Source organism: Psammomys obesus, unplaced genomic scaffold, assembly GCF_907164565.1.
Source record: "Psammomys obesus unplaced genomic scaffold, mPsaObe1.curated_primary_1811, whole genome shotgun sequence".
Taxonomy (NCBI): Eukaryota; Metazoa; Chordata; class Mammalia; order Rodentia; family Muridae; genus Psammomys; species Psammomys obesus.
Genome location: NW_026593286.1, coordinates 19,945,338 through 19,966,881, shown reverse-complemented (window position 1 = coordinate 19,966,881; position 21,544 = coordinate 19,945,338). Strand labels below are relative to the sequence as shown.

Below are 21,544 nucleotides of genomic sequence, written 5' to 3'. Positions count from 1 at the left end.
CACACACACACACACACACACACACACACACACACACACACACACACGATTGAGCTGTTGACCTGGCCGTGTTCGCATGCCTCTCCACTAAGATCTCAGCAATGAAGTTATGAATGTGCCAGGCAGTGCTCTTGGTATTCTAAACGTTTCCGTGAGCACTCTACATACTGGACATAGAAAATAAATTAAAAGGAAAAAAATCAAGTAAAATAGATATGGTGCTTGGAGCATAACTAAAAATAGACAGCAAGGAAGGAAGCGGATGGTCAGGTTGAACTGCCAGCTCTTCAGACCCTGTGAGCTGTGCCCTGGGGTGATACCGCACTCCCACAGAGTAGCCATGGTCCTAAGGACCGCTGAGTAATGATGATTCCAATTGGGGAAGGTGTGCAGATCATGAGGCCCTGGTACAGGGTTGGGGGCTTTCCTAGGGGAAAAAAAAAACCTGAAAACTAGGTTTCCAGGAAGGTTGTAAGCTGAGTGGTGACATAAAGGTGACATGCCACAAATAATGGGTGCTTCTTGCTAAGTTAACGAATGAGATGCAAGCATTCTCATTCTGAAAACATCCCAAAGAATTTTATATATTTTTCTCTCATTTAAAAAATCCTCTCAGTGTGTGCTTTTTATTTGCAATTTTCTAACAATGTTTCTTAAATTTTTTTTTAACTTTTCCTTTTAACTTTTATTTTTCAGTTTTAATTTTATGCGTGCGTATAGGTGTTTGGCCTGTACCTGCAGAAGCCAGAAGACGGCAGCAGAGCCCCTCTGGGATCTGAATTACAGATGATTATGAGCTGCTGGAGGCGGGATGATTACAGATGAATTACAGATGGTTATGAGGAGGTGGGAATTGAACCCAGGTCCTCTGAAAGAGCAGCCATTAACTTAGCCACCTCTCCAGCCCCTAATCTTTGATTTCATTGTACTAACTTAATGCTTGTTCACAGTAAGAAATAATAATCGATTTTTATAAGATCGTAGTAATATATTATTTTTTGTTAATTTGTTTGTTCCTTTTACATCCCGATCGCAGCCCCATTCTCTCCTTTTCTCCCAATCCCACCCTCCCATCCACTTTCCCCATATCTGCTTTACCTCCCAACCTCCCACCCTGAGTACCAAACCACCTTGGCACATCAGGCCCCACTAGGACTAAGTGCTGTCTCTTTCACTAGGGAAAGACAAGGCAGCCCTGCTAGGGAAATGGGATTCAGAGGAAAATAACAGAGTCCAAGTCAGAGACAGTCCCCACTTCAACTGTTAGGGGACCCACTTGAGGACCAAGCAGCCCATCAGCTTCATATATGTAGGGGGCCTAGGGCCAGTCCATGCATGTTCTGTGGTTGGTGGTTCAGTCTCTATGAGTCAATGTATTAATTTTTATCTTTGTTCTTAGATACACAAAGTAAGAGTCACTAAGCCTGGGGCATTAGTTTCCCCACTGAGTCATTGCCCACATTTGCGATACATGAGCCCTGGTAGAGGACTTATCTGGATCTAAAATAATGTGATAATCCCAGAAGCTGTGGAGGCGAATCTTATCTCTTATGGCATCGAAAAACACACCTGTGAATAATTGTTTTACACTAAACTAACACGGAAACATATCCACCAGTGGCAACTTGCCTTGTATGTGAAATTGTAAATGTCTAAGTAGTGCAGAAGGGTGAGGCTGATGAGGTAGGACTGGTGTGATCTCTCTGGAAGAGGTAGCTTGCAGAATTCCCTCATGGCATCTTCCAGCTTGGGGTTGGTGACATTAGCATCACATGAATGCAACCAGAATACACGAGAAATTATCTGTGAGTAGAAGGAAAGAAACTGCTTTAGCTGCAAATCATTTGGGTATCCTCTGTTCAGTTTAAGGAAGTTTGTGTGTGTGTGTGTGTGTGTGTGTGTGTGTGTGTGTGTGTTTGTTTGTGTGTGTGTGTCTGTGGTGTGGTGTGGTGTGGTGTGTGCCTGCAGGAATGAAATAACATTTAAAGCATCAACAAGTTTAGTTCTCTTTATCCATTTTCGTATTTGTGTGTGGTATGTATGCTTGCAAGTATGTATCTTTGTATATGTGTGGACACACATGTGTGACGATGAGTGTGCACACAGGTGCCCATGTATGTAGTGGCCCAAGAATGTCAGGAATCCTCCTTCATCCTTCTTCCACCTTATTCCATAAGGCAAGATCTCTCAATCAAAACCACACGGCATAGATAAATATGGCTATTCTTGCTAGCCAGCTTGCTTTTAGACACCCCCCCCTCCCCCCCGCCTAGCTCCACCTTCTGATGCTGAAATTACAGCTAAGACCCTATGTCTTTAACCGTGCATTTAGGCAGTTCTGGTGATTTAAATCCAGTCCTCAAGTTTGTGCCACAGACTCTTAATCACTGTTACACATCCCCAGGTGCACAAGGCATCAATTTCTATTAATAAAAGTACAGAGGACCATCGCTCACTAAACCGCAGGGATGGTGATGCAAAATTGGGTACAAAACAAAAGTAAAAAAAGGTTAGGAGTCAGTCTGGGAAGGTGACCAGCTTAAAAGTCATGCTGATTTCAACTATTTACTCTTCCTTAATTCGGGTTACCTTTCATCCTGATGATTGCTTACTCTATAGCTTCAGAGAAAGAGGAGGAGGAGGAGGAGGAGGAGGAGGAGGAGGAGGAGGAGGAGGAGGAGGAGGAGGAGGAAGCCCAGAATGACAGACTAATTACAAGCTGCAGATCCTAGGTAGAAATGCATACACACTGAAATATGAGAGGGGAAGGCAAGTCAATTGAAACAAAGAGGAAAGTTGATGACAATTGAGGTTGCACATTTTCTCCTTCTTTAAAATAGCAATCAGACCGTCGGCTCCCCATTTATGCTTTCGTTCACTAAGATGGGCTTGGTCTTCAGAAGCCAAGCACCTGATTACAAAGGTCATGGCTCTGAATCAAATGAGCAAATGGCAAGATCAAAAGGAACAGGCGGGTGGGTACGACTTGCTGGAAGGGGAGGAAGAAAAGCCAAGGCAAGCAGTTCTAAGTTTTGTATAGGGAACTAATCACAGTGACACCAGCAACTTAAGTATCTCCCAGACGGAACCTTCTGTGAACTTTATCTAGTTCTGGTTAATAACTGAGCTGTGCTGAGAAATGACACACCCTGTCACATGAGGCCTTAAGCTCTTCAGCTCTTTTGGAAAATTTTTGTGACACTTCCAGACAATGGCCTTGAAGTGGGATAAAAGACAAGACATTTTGAGTGGAAAACTATATTACCATCTAAGAAGAAAATAACATTATTTTCATAGCAAAAAAAAAAAAAATTCTTTACTATAACCACAAACTTTTCCATTGACAACATCTATTGTATCTATTAAGTCTCTTCCCGGGACTTTAACAAAGTAGAATTGAATATTCAGTTTTCATTTTATTGCAACAAAGGGTGAATGCCTTCACGCTTTCACCTAACTTGGCGATTGAATTTTGACCTTGATATCGTTGTAGGATATCAAATAATGTTATTACAATAGTGAATACAGTTACTGACAGTTTACAAAAACATTCTTCGGGGGGCAGGAAAAGTGGGGAACCAAGAAATCGAGGCAAGAATAAATGCAAACCAATGAATGGGAAACGTGATGACGTTGGTTCAGAATTTCTTTTCTAAGGCTGGGAAGGTAGCTTAGCGGTAGGTCTAATCTCCAGTATCACACAGGAAAACACGTGCACACACACACGAAGTACTACAATCTTCACTTAAGACTTAGATTTCCTTTTCCCCATGCACGGACGTTGATCAGACTCACAGGACACCTCCTGGCGTCTTGTTCATAAGTACTTAAAATATCAAGCACCACATAAACGTCCACAAGCCGCCTTCAAGTCCACCCAGGGACCCTTACCTCAGCTCTGTTGTCTGGGATGGGAATGGACAGCAGCTTGTCGATACTCGTGTTGGACATCCCTATGGCCTTTAGTTCTTCTCTTAGCTCGTCTGTGTTTCTAAACATTTCTATTAAGTGACCTGTTAGGAAGACACGCAGCCCCCCCACAATTCACGTATCAGTTTCAACGTCACTCTTTCTTAGGGACACTAACCTAACTTTTAGACTGAAGTCTATTGAATGTACAAGCCTCGCCAGAAACACGTGTCTCCCAGGTTTGGCAAAGCTTTTCGTCTTTAAGATCTATCTCTGTCTGTTTTAGACTTGTTCTTATTATGATGCCATTAACTTGAGTTAACAGATTGCTCTAGGTTGTAAATTCTCCTGAGGTGTCAGCTACCCAAGGTTGATCCAAGGAAAACAGGGTTTCCTCACAGAGTTTGATTACATAATCCACTAAATAAATACGTCTCCATTGGATTTAAACCATCACATAAATTCAAAATGCTTTTTTAACCTAAGATCCTATGGTAGTGTCAATTTAGATTCGATGCCTCAACTACAAGATAGTTGACTTTAATTTTGCCCAGAACTCTAAGGTTATAAATAGTTTCACCAATCTTACATTACTTGTAAGTTGAAAGTATGTAATTTCAAGACCTTTTGGGATGGCAATTATAATTATCCCACATTTGGGTCAGTTAAAGATGTTGTAAACAGTACTTTTATCTTATTTTTGGAAGATTGTAATCTCTGTTCTGGATACATCTTTTGCTTGTTTTTTAAAGCAAATTTATTTGTCCATTATTCATTTTCATGTTTTGTGTATAGGTGTTTTGCCTGCATGTGTGTCTGTGCATCATGCTAGTGTAATGCCCATAGTGTCCAGAAGGGGGCGTCAGACCCCTTGGGACTTAAGCTATAAATGGTTGTGAGCTGTCACATGGATGCTGGGAACTGAACCTGGGTCCTCGGCAAAAGCCTTCAGTGTGTTTAACCTCTGAGCCCTCTCCCCAGCCCTGAATGCTAATATTAAGTGAGCCTTGTGCAACACACCTGCTTTAGTTTTTCATTTAATTTTTAAATGTTATGGACATTGGTGATCTGCCTGCATGTATATCTCTGCAAAGGTGTCAGGTGCCCTGGAACTGGAGTTACAGACAGTCCTGAGCTGCCGTGTGGGTGCTGAGAATTGAATCCAGGTTCTTCAGAAGAACAGCCGGAGCCCTTAACCGCTGAGCCATCTCACCAGCCCCACACCTTCTTTATTTTTAGACTTAATGTCTTTCCAATTTTGTGCCTGACTGCTGTCTAAAATTCAGAATGTCCTTTTTTTTTTTAATATCAGGTATTATGCCAAGAAGAATACTGATGTCGTGCTTAGAATACCAATAGAGAGTTCTAAATTGAGGTTTCTACATAGCTGTGCATCCTCTTTAGTTTTTCTCTTTTTATCAAATTATTCTCGAAGAAGGAAGCATGTTTCATGCTCCTTCGTGCAACCAACTCACCAGTGCACGTTACTCTGTCTAGAAACAAAGGTAAATGGTCTAACTTGCAAAATTTTGAAAATCTTTTTGCTGTAACATTGTTTCAGGCTTCAGTCCCGTTAGCTTCATGTGTCTGCTTTAGACAAGCGGCCACATTTGAAATCTTAGGGCTTCTCATTGTTGGGGCAGACAGAGAGGCAGGGTTGGTTGGGAACTTTGAAGAAGCCTCTCTGAAAGGGTGGCATGCATCCTAACACGCCTTTAGAATGCAGGCAGGGAAACACCTGGTTGCTCGGAGGCTTCCGAACTCGTGTTGACATGCAGCATGGCCTCTACGGCTGGTATTAACTGTGTGATATTTTCCAAGTAATTCATTTGCAACGCCTGTTCCAGGAGCCTGGGACAAAAACAGAACAATAAATTCAGGTAGACATATCGGTTCCTGGAGACAGGATGTCACCAAGGAAGAAGACAATGGGAAAACTTACCAGTCCATATTTAGATTAATTTTGCTGGGATCTCCAGTGAGCAAATCCCTCAGCTTTGCAGATATTATATTGTCGTGGTACAGTAGGCCAGTGACGATATCAGTGCCCAGCAGTGCTGCTTCAATCAGTTGGACATGAAAGGCGTGGTCTTCACACAGCCTCCTGAAGCTCGTGTTAGAGAACTGGCAGGATTTCTCTATGGAATGGAAAGTTTCTGATTCACAGAGAAGCTCTGTCAAGTTTCGAAGCTGAGACAGCTTCCCAGAAAGGGGAAAGAAGAGAAAATAGGTCAGTAACGTTATTTGGCATATTTAGTAGTTGAAAATAAGTAATCAAATTTGATTCTGTAAATATATATATATATATATATATATATATATATATATATATATATATATATATTTCTGTGGATGCATCAGGCTTAGCTTTGTAACAAAGCAGTGACCTTTTCTGTTTGTGTGTATTGCTCTTCCTTGAGACTCTTGTAAGACCTTGGAACCTACCAGGCTTATTTTTTTTTTCCAATGGCATAGATCAGCAGGTTTTTAAAATGTAGTTGTAAGCATTAAGGGGGATAGTGAGATGGTTTAGAGAGCTTGCTACACAATATTGCAAGCTGCAATTCATATCCAAATGCCCATGTATAAGCCAGGTGTACTGCAAACTCCGGCTCCAAGGGATCAGATCCTCTTTTGGCTTTTTTTGGGCAAGAGATGCACACACTAGCACATATATGTACCTCTCCCCATCAACTAACTAGATAGATAGATGATGGATGGATAGATAGATAGATAGATAGATAGATAGATAGATAGATAGAGATAGATAGAACCAAAATCAATCTTTAAAACTTAGGAAACGTATGTGTTTTCCTTTTTAAAGTTAATTTATTTTTATTTATTACAATTTATTCACTTTGTATCCCAATTGTAGCCCCCTCCTTCATTCCCTCCAAATCCCATCTACCTTACCTCTTCTCCCATGCCCCTCCCCCAGTCCACTGATGGGGGAGGTCCTCCCTTCCATCTGACCCTAGCCTATCAGGTCTCAATCAGGACTGGCTGCATTGTCTTCCTCTGTGGCCTGGTAAGGCTGCACCCTCCTCAGGCGGAGGTGATCAAAGAGCCAGCTATTGAGTTCTTATCAGAGACGGCCCCTGTTCCCCCTACTAGGGTGCCTACTTGGACACTGAGCTGCCATGGGCTACTTCTGTGCAGGAGTTCTAGGTTATCTTCATGCATGGTCCTTGGTTGGAGCATAAGTCTCAAAAAAAGACTCCTGTTCCCAGATTTTTTTTTTGTTCTGTTGCTCTCCTTGTAGAGCTCCTGTCCCCTCCAGGTATTTCATCTTTCCCTTCTTTCAGATTCCCTGCGCTCTGCCCAAAGTTTGGCCATGAGCCTCAGCATCTGCTTAGATACTGTGTTGGGTAGAGTCTTTCAGAGACCTTCTGTGGTAGATTCCTGTCCTCTTCCCTGTTTTCTCCCTCTTCTAATGTCTATCCTGTTTGCCTTTCTGAATGAAGATTGAGCATCTTACCCAGAGTCCTCCTTCCTGATTAGTTTCTGTGGGTGTGCAGATTTTAGTATGTTTATCCTATATTATATGTCTAATATCCACTTATAAGTGAGTATACACACATCTATCTTTCTGCTTCTGGGATGTCTCATTTAGGATGATCTTTTCTAGTCCCCGCATTTGCCTGCAAATTTCATGATTTCCTTGTTTTTAATTGCTGAGTAGTATTCCATTGTGTAAATGTACCACAATTTCTGTATCCATTCCTCAGCTGAGGGATATGTGGGTTTTTTCCAGATTCTGGCTATTATGAATAAAGCTGCTACAAGCATGGTTAAGCAAATGTCTTTGTTGTATACTTGAGCATCTTTTGGATATATGCCTAGGAGTGGTATAGCTGGAGCTTGAGGAAGTGCTATTCTTATTTGTCTGAGAAGGCGCCAGATTGATTTCCAGAGTGGTTGTACAAGTTTACATTCCCACCAGCAATGAAGGAAGGTTCCCCTTTCTCCACAACCTCTCCAGCATGTGTTGTCACTTGAGTTTTTGATCTTAGCCATTCTGATGAGTGTAAGGTGAAATCTCAGGGTCATTTTAATATGCAGTTCCCTGATGACTAAGGATGTTGAGCATTTCTTTAAGTGTTTCTCTGCCATTTGATATTCCTGTATTGAGAATTCTCTGTTTAGCTCCGTACCCCCTTTTTTTTTTAACTGGATTACTTGATTTGTTGCTTTTTAACTTCTTGAGTTCTTTATATATTCTAGAAAAGTAATTTTAAAATACAATTTAAATCACAATCACTTCAACAAATTTATATTTAATTTATATTTTATATCATGATTTGGCTTGAACCTTTTCAAAAGCCCTTTCTTCCTTCATATCTATCATGATGGCTTCGATAGATAACAAAGCAGAACCAGAAAATAACAGGTGCTGATGAAGGTTTACAGGCATTATAGCCTCGTGTATTGTTGGTAGGGGGGTGAGATGATGGAGACTGGGTGGAAAACAGTATTTCACTTCCTCACAACTCATAAATAAAGTCAACGGATGAGTCCAAATTCCACTTCTGGGTCTATGCTTCAGGGAATTGAACATAGTGCTTAGAGGGAGTGTTTGTATGCCAAGGTGTGTTGAAGCTTTCTTTACAATAGCCAAGAAACAGAAATGACTCAGAGGGTGAATGTATAGCCAGAATAAATAGAAATGGAAACAATGCCTAAGGATATAAAGGTAGGTATATGTGTGTGTATGTATGAATTCATACACATATAGAGGCATATACAAACACATATATGTACTTATATAATGTCTAGGCACACATATCCTTAAATAGAAAAGGATATGATGTTGCAACATGGGTGAACCTGGAGGAAACTATGCTAAACAGAACCAGCCACTTGCATATACTGTATAATTCCAATATACGAATGACTTGGAGGCATGCAGTTCACACCACAGAAAGTCAAGGAGGGACAATGAGTTCCCAGAGGCTGAGAGGAGGGAGAAATGAGGAGTTCGTTAATAGAAAAGGTTTCAATTTTACATGATGAAAGGGATTCTGGAGATTGGTTACCCAACAATGTGAATGCAATTAACCTGACTGAACCCCACAGCTAAAAATGGTTATGATCTAAATATTATGGTATGATATCTTTTGACAATTAAAATTTAATCAACACTTTATTTTAGTCGCCTGCATTAGCAACTCCATAGCAATAGACCCCATTTTCAGGTCATATTGTCCTCTGCCTTTTGAATTGTATAGAAAAACTAAGAATTTTGTCTTATGGAAACAGTGAAAAGGACTTAAACCTCGAAAGCCACAAAAAGAAAGGACACCATAAGTCTAATGATCTAGACTCTTAATATATTCCTGAAATTCATTCACTATGTTCCACATATCCTCAGGACATGCTCCCAATTAATACATTCTGAGGGATAAAGGAATTTGCCCCTGGGCACTCCAGTTCTGCTGTGTGTGGAAGCCACCATTGTAGTTCAGTTTCCAGTCAGAAGTTACGTTTCAACAATAATGAACTATTCCCCAACAGGAGCTTGGGTTTGCCAGCATTTTCCCCCATACATCACTGAGGAAGGAAAGATGATGGCTGTAGAGCATGAGGTTTACAGTCACACCGCAGCAGTTAATCATTGGGCATACTGAAAAAAGGGATATCCTTGACCCGTTTTTTTTTTTTTTTTTTTTTTTTTCTTCACAGTATTGAATAACATAACTGACTTCTGGCTGTGAACATTCTGACAAGACTTCATATTGTATGGAAATTCTACTTACTGATCTTAATGCTATGAGAAGAATTTCGTGCTGGAATAGACTCAATCATTTTGCACACTGTCACTATCCTTGACTTTGATTCTCCAGATTCGAGAAATGTTTATACCTCTAATGGATGGAGCCAGGTTTCTATACACCATTGCTACTGCCTGCCCTTTGATGTTTTCCCAAATTTTAACTTTTATCTTATTTGTTAATTAAAATTATTTTATGTGTATGTTATTTCCTGCATGTATGCATGTATGTGTATTGTACATAGGCCTGGTGCCCTCTAAGGCCAGGGGAGGGTGTCAGATACCCTGGAACTGGAGTAAGAGAGGTTTATGTGCTGCCATGTAGGTGTTTGCCATGTTAAGAGTCAGCGCTCTTAACTACTGAGCCATCTCTCTGGCCTCTTTTTGAGGCACTCTTAAATAAAAGGATAAGTAATGTTGGGTCAATACATTCTTAATTGAGTTTTGAGAGGTAGCAAGCTTCAGTGGCTTTTACTGAGTAGAAACTGAAATCTATTTTGTAGCTGCAAAGCCGGCATCCATGTATGGGAAACCAGTAAAAGTCCATATAGTATAGTCATGATGGATGAAATAAAGGTTATAGAAAGATAAATCTGATATTTAACTACATTGTTGAAGCTGGATTGGTTCTCTGAAACAAGAATGTAAATCAGGGCGAACAATAAGGAGGACGTTGAGAAGCATGCAGTCACCAAAGAGGAACCTCAAGATGTTCACAAGTGTCATAACTCGGTGCCTTATTCTAAGAGCAACACACGCATCTATCTCTCTTGCACTTTTAGAAGCTTTGTGAAGTATTAACAATAAACATAAACTCTGAGACTGTAACTCTCTTTTAAAGGGTTTGTCAGTGTTGCTATGGAGATGTGCAGCGCGTAAGATGGCGTGCTCTGCAAGCATGAGGATCTGAGATCAAATATCTAACACTCACTGGCCTGAAGCCCCAGTATTGGGAGGAGAGATGCCAAGTTCTCACTGGCTTGCTTCCAGTTCAGTGAGAGACCTCGATTCAAAGCAACAGTGTGGAGATCAATAGAGGAAGATGGCAGACGTGCTGCTTGGGCTTCTGCATGTTGTGTGTGTGTGAGTTCATGAGGACACAAACTTGCATGTCTGCAACTCGCATGCACAAACCAGATGTGGTGGTGCACACTTGTAATCCCAGCACTCAGGAGGCAGAGGCTGGAGGATTGTGAGTTTGAGTCCAGTATGGGCTACTCAGTAAGGTCAGACCACGCAGGGCTGTGGAGTGACACGCTAACCTTACACTACAGATTTTCCAAAGCCCATACAGGGGCTCAATTTTCTTCATCATAGACAGAGGCTCAGGCCTGTAGTTGGACAATGATCCATTACTAACTCCATTTGCAACTATGATGAGCTTCCCCATTGCCCAGTGGCTTCCAAATGAAGGAAAATTTTAATTAACATGATCATGAATACTGTATAATACTATGGACATAAGTCGATAAATCCTCAATACTCCTGAGCCCTCGGCCTGTAAATGTGTGTGTGTGTGTGCCTGTGGGTGTGTGTGGGTGGGTGTGATCTATTTCAAAAAACATTTTTAAATTATCATTTGTTACAATTTCTTCAATTTGTATCCTGGTTGTGGCCTCTCCCTCATCTCCTCCCAATCCCACCCTCCCTCCCTCTTCTCCCCTTATCCCCCCATTTAAAAGCATTAAAATAACATAGTATATTATCTGCCTTCCTGTCTAACATAAGAAAGTTTATTTTATGCAATCAGGAAGTCTCTCTACCAAAGTGCTGCCAGGGGGAGGGTGGTAGATAAAACAGACAATGCAGAGAGGAAAGAACACAGACACTCAAGAAAATGTGTGGGCCTGAGAAGAAGGCTGGCAAACAGAAATGTTGTTGATGGGCAGACAGTCGATGTTTTTGAGGGTCTAGCCTGCTGAAAGGAATTCCATGAATAAAATTTGGGGGCCAATGGACTCCAAACTACCACCACATCGAGGACAGCAGGAAGCAATAGCCATGAGGCTTATAAAGCTACCGGAGCCAGCTTCATCTTTTCACAGCCACGTCCTGGGTAGCAGCTCAGGGTACACGGGGCTACTGTTGGCATTCCACCTTAATAAATCTCACTTACACACTCGTGAATCACACCTTAGCTTTAGAGATGTGTGCTTTGAGAGGTGAAGAAGGCCTGAATTCATCGGAGTTTCTGCTCTAGGGAAGCAATATCTCACACTCACAAGCCACAGTGAGGCAACACATCCCCGAGGCTAGAAGTGTCCGTCCCAAGAGCACCTACTTCCTTCTTCTCACCTCAGTTTTGCCTCCTGGACCACACTTGAAATTCTCCTGTTCTCTGACTGCACTGACTTTACACGGGTCATTTTTTTTTTTTTCTAATTATTTCAGATTTGGCCCATGTAACTTCCTTCCAATTTAATCTCTTTCTAGAAGGCAAAATTTGCCCTCTTCATATTTGATACTTTCAAGACCAAACTCAAACTCTTTCACTAACAGAACAGCCTTTAGGACCTGGGCATGGTGACCTTTCTCCAAAGCTCTTTTCCTGCCTTTCCCGTAGGCACCTTCACCTTCCTGTGGCTGCATGTATCCTCTGATTGTCTTGGAGGGTCATGCCTCTGGCTTCTTCCAAACAGGAGTTTGCATGTCTGGAATGTCTGAGTGTGACCTAATCACCCACAGCCTACAGGACTCAGAGTAAGTATTATATTCTCAGCCAAGTTTCTTCCTTTCGCCTCTGTACCCCATAATCTGAGTTAAATAGCCCATCTTTGCACACAGAACCCTGCCCATCTGCATACCAGATCCCTTATCTCACCATGTTACAATTGTGACTCTGCCTTCCTGTCTTCTCCCCAGGCAAGATTATAAAAACTTGGGGGATGGAGATTCTTATAAATAAAGGAGGAAATTGTCCTCACAGGAGCCATTTTGAAGAAAGGATTTTCTAAAGCTAATTGTGGACTGCAGAAGCCTTTACATTGTCTGCAGAGTAGGGAGGAAGAACGACATTGGGTGAATCACAAGGTCACTTGGGGAGCGCATCTGAAAAAGGCTTTATCTTGACTTATCAGTAAGTTTTGCTAGGATGATAGTGTAGTTCAAGATACACAGAAAATAAATGAAGGAGGCACAGATGTCTGGAAAACAAGGGAAAAGTGATAATCTAGTGTTGCAGGAGTGACATTTACACTGATTCTTGAAAGATGAATAAGAGCTTTTTGGTGAATGTACGACTTCTTTCTCATCTGCATAAATTAAGATAATGCTAAATTGAGTACGTTAGAAAGTTTGATTCATGTTGAAGGCTGGGGCTAAAAGGTAGGTAGTCTAATGAGCACATTTATCTGTAATATACATGGACATAATGTTTTGCGTGCCTGCTTAATTACAGCTTGTTTACCACACAGCAAATCACTTGCTTGCCCTAAATAAACCACTTCTAATTTAACTTTATCCCAGGCTACATAAATCCAATTAAACTGCAGTTCTTACTAGGAAAACAGTTTCAAAACTTAATAGAGTTGCCTTAAAAATGAATCTTGTGATAATCTGTACACTGTGTGTGAATAATAGACAAATGAGCATGAGCCGATTCAAGCTTAAAAGATTTAAATATTTGGTCCTCCCTTTCCCCTCTCAGGGTCATGCATTTCAATAATGACTTCTTAGTTTCTAATCTGATGAAAAGAGTTAATATTTGAGACCTTTGAGCACCATGAAGTGAGGATGCCAGCTTTCGAAATCTACTTTTACAGACTTAAAAGCTAAGGACGGGTCAAATTAAAAAAAATAATATGACAACCCCCCAAATTAAGGAACCTAATAAGATAACCATATGGTAACATGTGCATGGATGCTTATGTGTGCTATGCCTGGGCTCTTATGGATCATTTTATGCTGAAGCTGACAATGTGAACCGTTCTTAAAGCCGAGCACCTCTGTCGCTGCTTGAAAAGAACAGAGCTGTAGGTCACACGAGGTCATCTGCAATAATCAGATGTTTAAACTTAATCTTCCTAACGTGTCACTGAAAGTATGGCTATTCCTGTGTTTATGATTTCCTTTCATGGCTTACCTTGGATTTCAGGACTTCGGGAAACGGAGGGAAGCCATCCTCATAGGAGCCATTTCGAAGAAAAGACTTTCTAAAGCGAATTGTGGATTGCAGAAGTTTTAGATTATCTGCAGAGGAGGGAGGAAGAATTACTTTGTGAGAATCACAAGGTTACCTTGGGAGCATATCTGAAAGAGACTTTTATCCTGACTTATCAGCAGGGATTTTTTTTAGGATAATATTGTAGCTCAATATAAATATAAAATGAGTGAAAATTAACCTTCCCTTGAACCATGTGGACTACAGAGTTCATTATTTTTAAAATATTCACAGATATGCTGCTTAGAGATTTAAAAAAATGGTTCTAGTAAAGGTACTTCACAGCTTTGGCTATTTGTGAACTAAATAATGTTTTTATTTTTAACCCTGGTATACACTAGGTGGGAATATGTCAGGGGGAAATAGATTGTATACGCACTGTGTCCAAGACCATACTTTTCAGCCATAACTGCTTAATGTCTAGGAAACAAGCTTCAGGCTTAGATATGTGTTGTACTTGCTTGATATCATGTTTCACAAAATATTTGGGTATAGGAAAAAAAAAAAACCAGAATGTGTGTGAGAATACCAGGGAACGTTTGCTTTGACTAAAGTCTTGATGGTTACTTAGGTAGGTTAAATAATCGACAGTTAAATGTGTGAAGCAGGGAGTAGCCTGTCACATGGTCACCTTTGTTCATGTAATATGCGAGAACTATGGATCCCTCGATTATTAGTCTTATCTTTTGGCGGCTGAAGGGCATCAAGGACACAGAAAATGTAAAGAAGGGTTGCACGAGCCCCTAATGACCCTGGATTCCTAGCAAGTGTGTCCAGGTTACCTTTATCACGTCATCTAGGGTGAAACCATTCTATTAAAGTTTGTTCAGGTGAGCATGGAGTGCAAGCAGCAGCAAGAGGAAAGCATGGTCACGTTCAAATTTCATTTTAATATTAAACCACTTAACTAAAACTGAGGCATAAACATGAGAAAAGCATTTTAAATCCCCTCCTTTGATAAGATAATCTCTTAACCAATTAGAACAGAAGTTAAAACCATGAGCAGAATTGAGACTATCACCTGGTGATCCTTTGGCCAAGTCATCAGTCATATTTCTTACACATGCCAAATATGGAAAATATGGACTGTTTGATGATATGTTCAAGATGGCGTCTTCAAAATTTTCTAGGATCAGGAGCCTGTAAATTAGATGAGAATCTATGATTAGGCCACGTAAAAAATGCAAGCAAAAGCAAAATAAAAAAACAACAACAACTGTGATTTGTTGACCTGGATACTGAAGGCCCTGTGAAAATGGGTCCCCTCCTTCACCAAACCCTGCTGTACAAAAGCGCACACCTCTGAATGCATGTTTGTGCATTGTGTGTGCGCGTGTGTGTATCTGTGTGTATTTTTAAGGCAACACACCTCTAAGAGTATGCATGAGTGTGTATGTGCATTGTACATTCCCTGTCTCCTCAGCCATAAGGCTGCATCTCTGTTCTGTGGCTTCTTCCATTACTGTCTGCCATTCCATCTTAAGTGACAAAGAAAGGATGAATGTTAATGCCTGTTTGGAAGACATATGCCTTGGATTACTCTGAACAACAAGCAAAGTAACTAATAACAAGTTCTTTCAGATTTTGTCAAAATGCTAGTGCGTGAGACCTCTCCTAGCACAGCCATAATATAGGAAGAGCAGTAATATTAGAGAAGCCTCTGGATGTGGGCTAACAACACTGGATCCCAAAGAAACATTAGAAAGAAATAAACCAATTTTAGGAAAAGTCTCTCCAACTTAGCAGCAAGAGCTTACGTCATTGGTTGTAAGACTGACTAGCAATTCATGTTGTATACAGGTTTCTTTTCTTTTCTTTTCTTTTCTTTTCTTTTCTTTTCTTTTCTTTTCTTTCTTTCCTTTTTTTTGTGATAGGAGTTGAATCCAGGCCCTTCTGCAAGGCAGCTAAGGGCTTTACTACTGAGCTACCTGCCCAGACTGGTTTTTTGATTACGTATATTTATTGCAGTGGAGTAAGAAGTACATAGACAGTGTCAGGAAGAAAATTTTCTGAAGTTGTTTCTCTCTTTCTACAATGTTGGTCTCAGGAATGGGACTCAGGTCATCAGTTTGTATAGCAAGAGCCTTTACTCACTGAGCCATTCCACTGGATCACAAATTTTTGTTTTAAAGCACTCATTCTAAAAGTTCTTGTTTAGGTATTTCCTTGACTGGGGACTGTGGGAAAAGTTATGTTTGTTTGCCTTAGATCTCTAAGCTTTCGACACTTAGCTTCATCATTTATCAAAGCCTCTTTGTAGGTAATCAATGTCACTTATCAATTCACAAACAAAGGACATGGGAATACGGGCTTAGGCTAACTTGTATGGCCTAAATAAAAGGAACCATCAATCAGGTAGGTTTCCACATTAAATACCTTATAACTAGTAATAACGCAACAAGAATAGGATGGCTAACAACGTCAACTTCACTGTATAGGTTAGCTGTAGAATTCCAGGTCATGCTCACATGCAGATAAGTTTAATGTCCTGTCACTGAACCCATGGTGCCAGCCAGTCATGGTCATAAAGATCGGTGAAGAAAGAAAGGCAGAAAGACAAAGAAAAAGGAAGGAAGGAAGGAAGAAAGGAAGGAAGGAAGGAAGAAAGGAAGAAAAGGGAACAAGTAAAGAAAGAGAAAGGAGGTCTGGAGGAAGAAAAATAATGACCCTGAACCATTGATTTGGGTTATATGACCATATTAATGGAAATGGGAAGGTGTGTTAGAAGATGCAAAGGATAAACTAAAAGTTAAGATTTAAGGACATAAAATGCCAAACAAGAGACAAACAGTTGTGGAAGTAGCTGTAAATAGGGTACATCTGTTATTTGATGGATGGGGGGCACATAATTTATTTATTTCATTCCTTTGTAGTAACAAGCACAGATTTCAAGATAAACGTGTCTCTTGTGAACATCTTGAAGGAATGATCCATTTACTTTTGTACTCCACCTTTTGCTTACCCCACTAGAATCCACATCAGAGAATATCTAGCATTTACATTCTTGTGGATCATTGAGTAGATATATTCATCTGTCAGAGAGACACAGGAAGCCGCAGAGATATTAGCCATTAAACCTGTCTGCCAACGAGGCGTCCCTGGATGGCTTCCTGTGGACTGGTTCTAGTAGGAAGGTTCTCGAGGTTCTAACCTTCCCTCACCTTCGTGTTTTCCACTGCAGCAGGAACAACAGTGTTCAGTAGCAAAAGGTTCACCTCAGCTTCCAGGTGGCGTTCAAAGTGTGTTATCAGGATCAGCACAGCTGAGCTTGAAGTGACCCAGAAGTATCATATAAGCTCCTCCCTTACTTTTGTAGAAAGCATTGGTGCCAACTTTTAAAATAATTTAATATAGTCAAAAATTTATATTACATATGCATGCCACTGTTTTGGCATAAACTCACTGTGGGTCCTCTAAATGACTAATTTAAGAGCCTTCATACAAATTCCTTTCCTCTGAAGTGTTCACAATGAAAGGTAGGCTTTGGATATAAACACACATGTGCGTACATACGCACAAGAGCACACACACACAAATATTAAAAAGACATTAGAAAATGAAAAATGATGGAGAGCTGTAAGACAAAAGTAATGCTGACTAACCGTCATTAGAAAGAACTAAACCAAGAGCCTTTTTATCTTGTGCCACCGTTGCCGTGATGTGATTGTTTCAAAATGGACATGAAAAGAAAGTCCAAAGAAACCCCTTAATTTCATCAGTCACAACAAGACCCATCTTACAGGTATTGGATTCCTTCTAATAAGCTGACAGCAACTGCTGAGTAATTTGCAAGACAGACGTGCTGAGTGCCTGCCTGTCGGCTCTGATAGGGGGACCTAGCATCAGCAAGGAGCATCCGCTGGGTCAGCCTGAAGGGTGTTTAAAAGTTAGTGCTCTATATGATGAGTCTCTAGAAGCGTATCAAAAGTCCCACATATCTGCAACGTGACAGCCTGGCTAAAGCGACACCGCCCAAGAGAGAAGCACCTGCGTCCACCAGCGTGGAGGGCGGGAGTGGTGGCCTGAGAAACCAGAAGTAGCTCTTACCCAGAGTTTACCTGTGGTTACCTTTCCATTAAATTCTATCTTATAAAAAAAATAACGATTAAAATAAGCACTTTTGTTAATTTTACTTGTTTTAAGTGATGCGCAAAAAAATAAAAAGTATGCACATTTGTGAGATACAAAAGCAGAGTCCCAATATTAACACTCTAATGTTTAGATGATTTTTAAGTGTATCTTCCCAATCGTTTATTTTTTCTTTATGACAACGCATTCAAGAATCCTTTTTTTTTTTTTTTTTTTTTTTCTACTCTGGACATGATAGCGCACACCGTTAATCCCAGCACTTTGGAGATACAGACGGGCCAATCTCTGCGAGTTCAAGGCCAACGTGGTCTAAACAGAGAGCTACACGCAAGCCAAGCCTGCATAATGAAATCTGTCTCATTTTTAAAAATAAATTTTATGTGTATGGATGTTTTGCCTGCATGTATAGGCATATACCACATGTGTGAAGTTCTTGTGGCAGCCACAAGAGGGCGTTGGATTCTCTGGGGTTGGAGGTACAGACGGCTGTGAGTAGCCTGCTGGGAATGGAACCTGGGTCCTCTGAAAGAGCAGCCAGTGTTCTTCACTGCTGAGCCCTCTCCCAGCCTTTCCTGAGCTTTTTTGAAATGTACAGTAAGTACATCACTGCTATCTCTAATCACCTCACTAGGCAACCACACTCTGGAACGTCATAGCTCTTCTCTGTGTTTCAGTACCACTGAGCAACCTCCCCTTGTCCTTCTACTCTTAGATTTTATCTGTGCAAATTTACAGTAGTACAAAGTTGTACTTGGGGTGACTAAATTCTGAGAACCACAACAGCATAATTTATCAAGCTAAAGCAACCTTTACCTACAAGACCAACTAGTCTCTAAATTTACCTTGAGCTACACATATTCACCTAAGTCTGATACTACTGGGAACTGCTTGTATTTCCTATGCTAATTATAAGTTCCTTCAAAATCTGTTCACATTTGCAATCTTTAGACACCATGGTGACTGCTGTCATTTCCTGGGGAAGTCCAAAATTAAAAGACTTGTAATCTTTTTTTTTTCCCCCTGTGTGAACATTACTGAAAGTAGATAAAATTTGCATTATCAAATTAGGCTTTGAGACCTTTAAAACTCCAAAGAAATAGCAATGCAAAAAAGTCTGGAGCCCGCTATGGTCTGAATGTACTGAATTTTATATACTGACATTCTATGTGCCAAGGTGATGATGAACTTAGAAGGTGGAGCCCTTGGACAGAACTTTTGTGAATGGGATTGGTGGTCTATAAAAAACAGCCTTAAAAAGAAGGTGTCCTTCATGGTCCAGGAAGTAGGCTCTTCTTAGACACCAAATCAGCTCCCACCTTGATGCTGGGTTTACCCCAAAGTGTGAAAAATAAGCTTCCATCACTTATCAGCCACCTGTCTATGGCACTGAACAGGTTAAGAAAGATTGTTATATGTTTTTCATAAAGGCCTTATGAATCTGGAAACAAGTTCCTACAAGACTCTACTCACCACAGACACAGATTAAACCTTCCAGACATAGCAGAGGTCAGTACTGAAGAAGAGTTCTTCATGCTGTGATATCAAAAGTATATTGACTAATACGCCCAAATTAGTTTCCCCTTCACTCCAGCTTGATAACGCCCTTTGATCCTACTGTTACATGGTTTTGCAGACCGATAAGCTAACAGGGTGTATGACCTACTGAGTTTACTCAGCTGGTTAATGCACAATTTGGAAACACAACTTACTGTGCAGCCAGACTGCTCGGGGACAGTGTCTCTTCTTCCCCAATATCATTCCACACGTGCGTTGAGTTGTCACCTACAGCAATAATATATAGGTCAATACAAAATACTTTTTGTTCAAAGACACTTTACTCCTCACAAAAAAAGTCCCCCCAAAGTTAAAAGAAAGTCAATGGTTATGCTCGCTATGTAAGTTGAGTTATAAAGAGAGTGGAGGCATAGAAACAACATGAAAAGCCCAAAATGAAAGAGTTCTTAAACAGTCATGGCATAAATGAAAACACTAAATCCAGGGCTTTCAGAAGACCGTCAGCCTCAGTCTCATTTTCAAATGCTTCTCACAGTGAGCCAGGGTACTTAGATGCTGTCTTATTATTATTATTATTATTATTATTATTATTATTATTATTATTATTAGTTTTTGCATTTTGGAGACAGGGTTTCTCTGTGCAGCCTTGGCTTTTTACACGAGGCTGGCCTCAAACTCACAGAGATCGGCCTGCCTCTGCCTCCCTGAGTGCTGGGATCACAATCATGCACCATGCCTGGCTAGATGCTGTCATTTTAAACAGTGGCCTCACCGATTTCAATAGGATAGTAGGTCAGCTGCTTTAATGTTCTTCTATTCTCTCTAGGTTGCGTGTCCTATAATCTTCTGAAAATGTCCTTATGCAAAGCTATGCAGATATCCATGCTTTTTAATGTTTTCTCTTTTATTGAAATAAATGTATATGCAAAAGAATGTCCCAGAATTTAAAATGTCCACCCCTTCTATCCACCTTCTGTATTGTTCATGTTTAAGTTGGCTTGGCCTCTAGTAACTGTCAGAATGGCCTTTTCAGTTTTCCTGTTCAGTGGAGTGAAATTTTCTGGGATTTATACAAAGGTCAATTGAATATTATTGTCCTCCTTATAGAACATGTACAACCAAGTTAAGAGACCATCAACAAAGACACTCAGAATAAATATACCTCATTAGTAAGGGCAATATTACTCATCGATACATGTATGTTGAAAAATTAAGATCAGCAATCTATTGATTTTTATGGTTGTTCAATGAAGCTGTGTAAAACCATTTTTTTTCCCTGAGGTTTATCTTGCTCACCTTGGACACCTGTGTGAGGCTCTCAGAAACTTTGTTAGCATTTGTACATTCTCTGGTTATGGACTCTCTTTTTTATCAAGCCATTGACGCGTGCAACTCATAGAAATTAACTTGATGTTATCAGTAAGACTTAACCCTGAACTTAAATACAAACTTTCCCTCTGTCTAACTGAGGGCCATAAAGTACTCTGGGAAAGAGAATCCTATCAGTATACTAAATAGCCCAAAATGAACAGGAAAATGTTAAGGCCATTAAAAAAAAGCAAGCTTTTGTTTTTCTGACCTTTGGAGGATTAAGCATGTATAAAATGGTGTCCACAAACATCTAGATAGCCTTTTATATTAGTAATTATTAATTATTACTTTTGGGGAGTGGCATACAAAGAAATGGATTTCATTGTGATAATTTCTAATTATTTCTATTATTGATTTTATTTATTTCTCAGAAATACTCCAGTATGAGCGTTGAGATCAGAAATCAACTTTGAGAGCTGGATTTTTACTTCTACTTGTGGATTCCAGACTTGACTCATGTTATCATTCTTGTCGGCAGGCACACTTCCTGGTCCCTCACTGTGCCATTTTCATATGTTTTATGTATATATATGAATGTAGAGATGAATGAATATATATGAATATATATATATATACAGAAAGAGAGAATGTATGTATATCGTCATACTTTGTACTTATTTGCTTTCCACTGACCTACTTCATTCTCTTCTTTTTTTTTTAAGATTTATTTATTTATTATGTATACAATGTTCTGTCCGCATGAGCACCTGCACACCAGAAGAGGGCACCAG

The 21,544-nt window shown here is 40.2% G+C and overlaps 1 protein-coding gene across 1 annotated transcript in view; it reads right to left on the bottom strand.

Moving 5' to 3' along the window:
* The window catches only part of Abca12 (ATP binding cassette subfamily A member 12), a 161,862-nt gene that overhangs the window by 63,524 nt on the left and 76,794 nt on the right, over positions 1-21,544 (bottom strand). The window contains exons 9-15 of the mRNA XM_055616847.1: positions 19,637-19,709; positions 14,860-14,978; positions 13,761-13,867; positions 5,852-6,108; positions 5,648-5,760; positions 3,892-4,013; positions 1,630-1,803 (exon numbers count right to left, since the gene is read on the bottom strand). Coding sequence (XP_055472822.1) covers positions 1,630-1,803; positions 3,892-4,013; positions 5,648-5,760; positions 5,852-6,108; positions 13,761-13,867; positions 14,860-14,978; positions 19,637-19,709 — 965 coding nt within the window. The remainder of the gene's footprint in view (positions 1-1,629; positions 1,804-3,891; positions 4,014-5,647; positions 5,761-5,851; positions 6,109-13,760; positions 13,868-14,859; positions 14,979-19,636; positions 19,710-21,544) is intronic.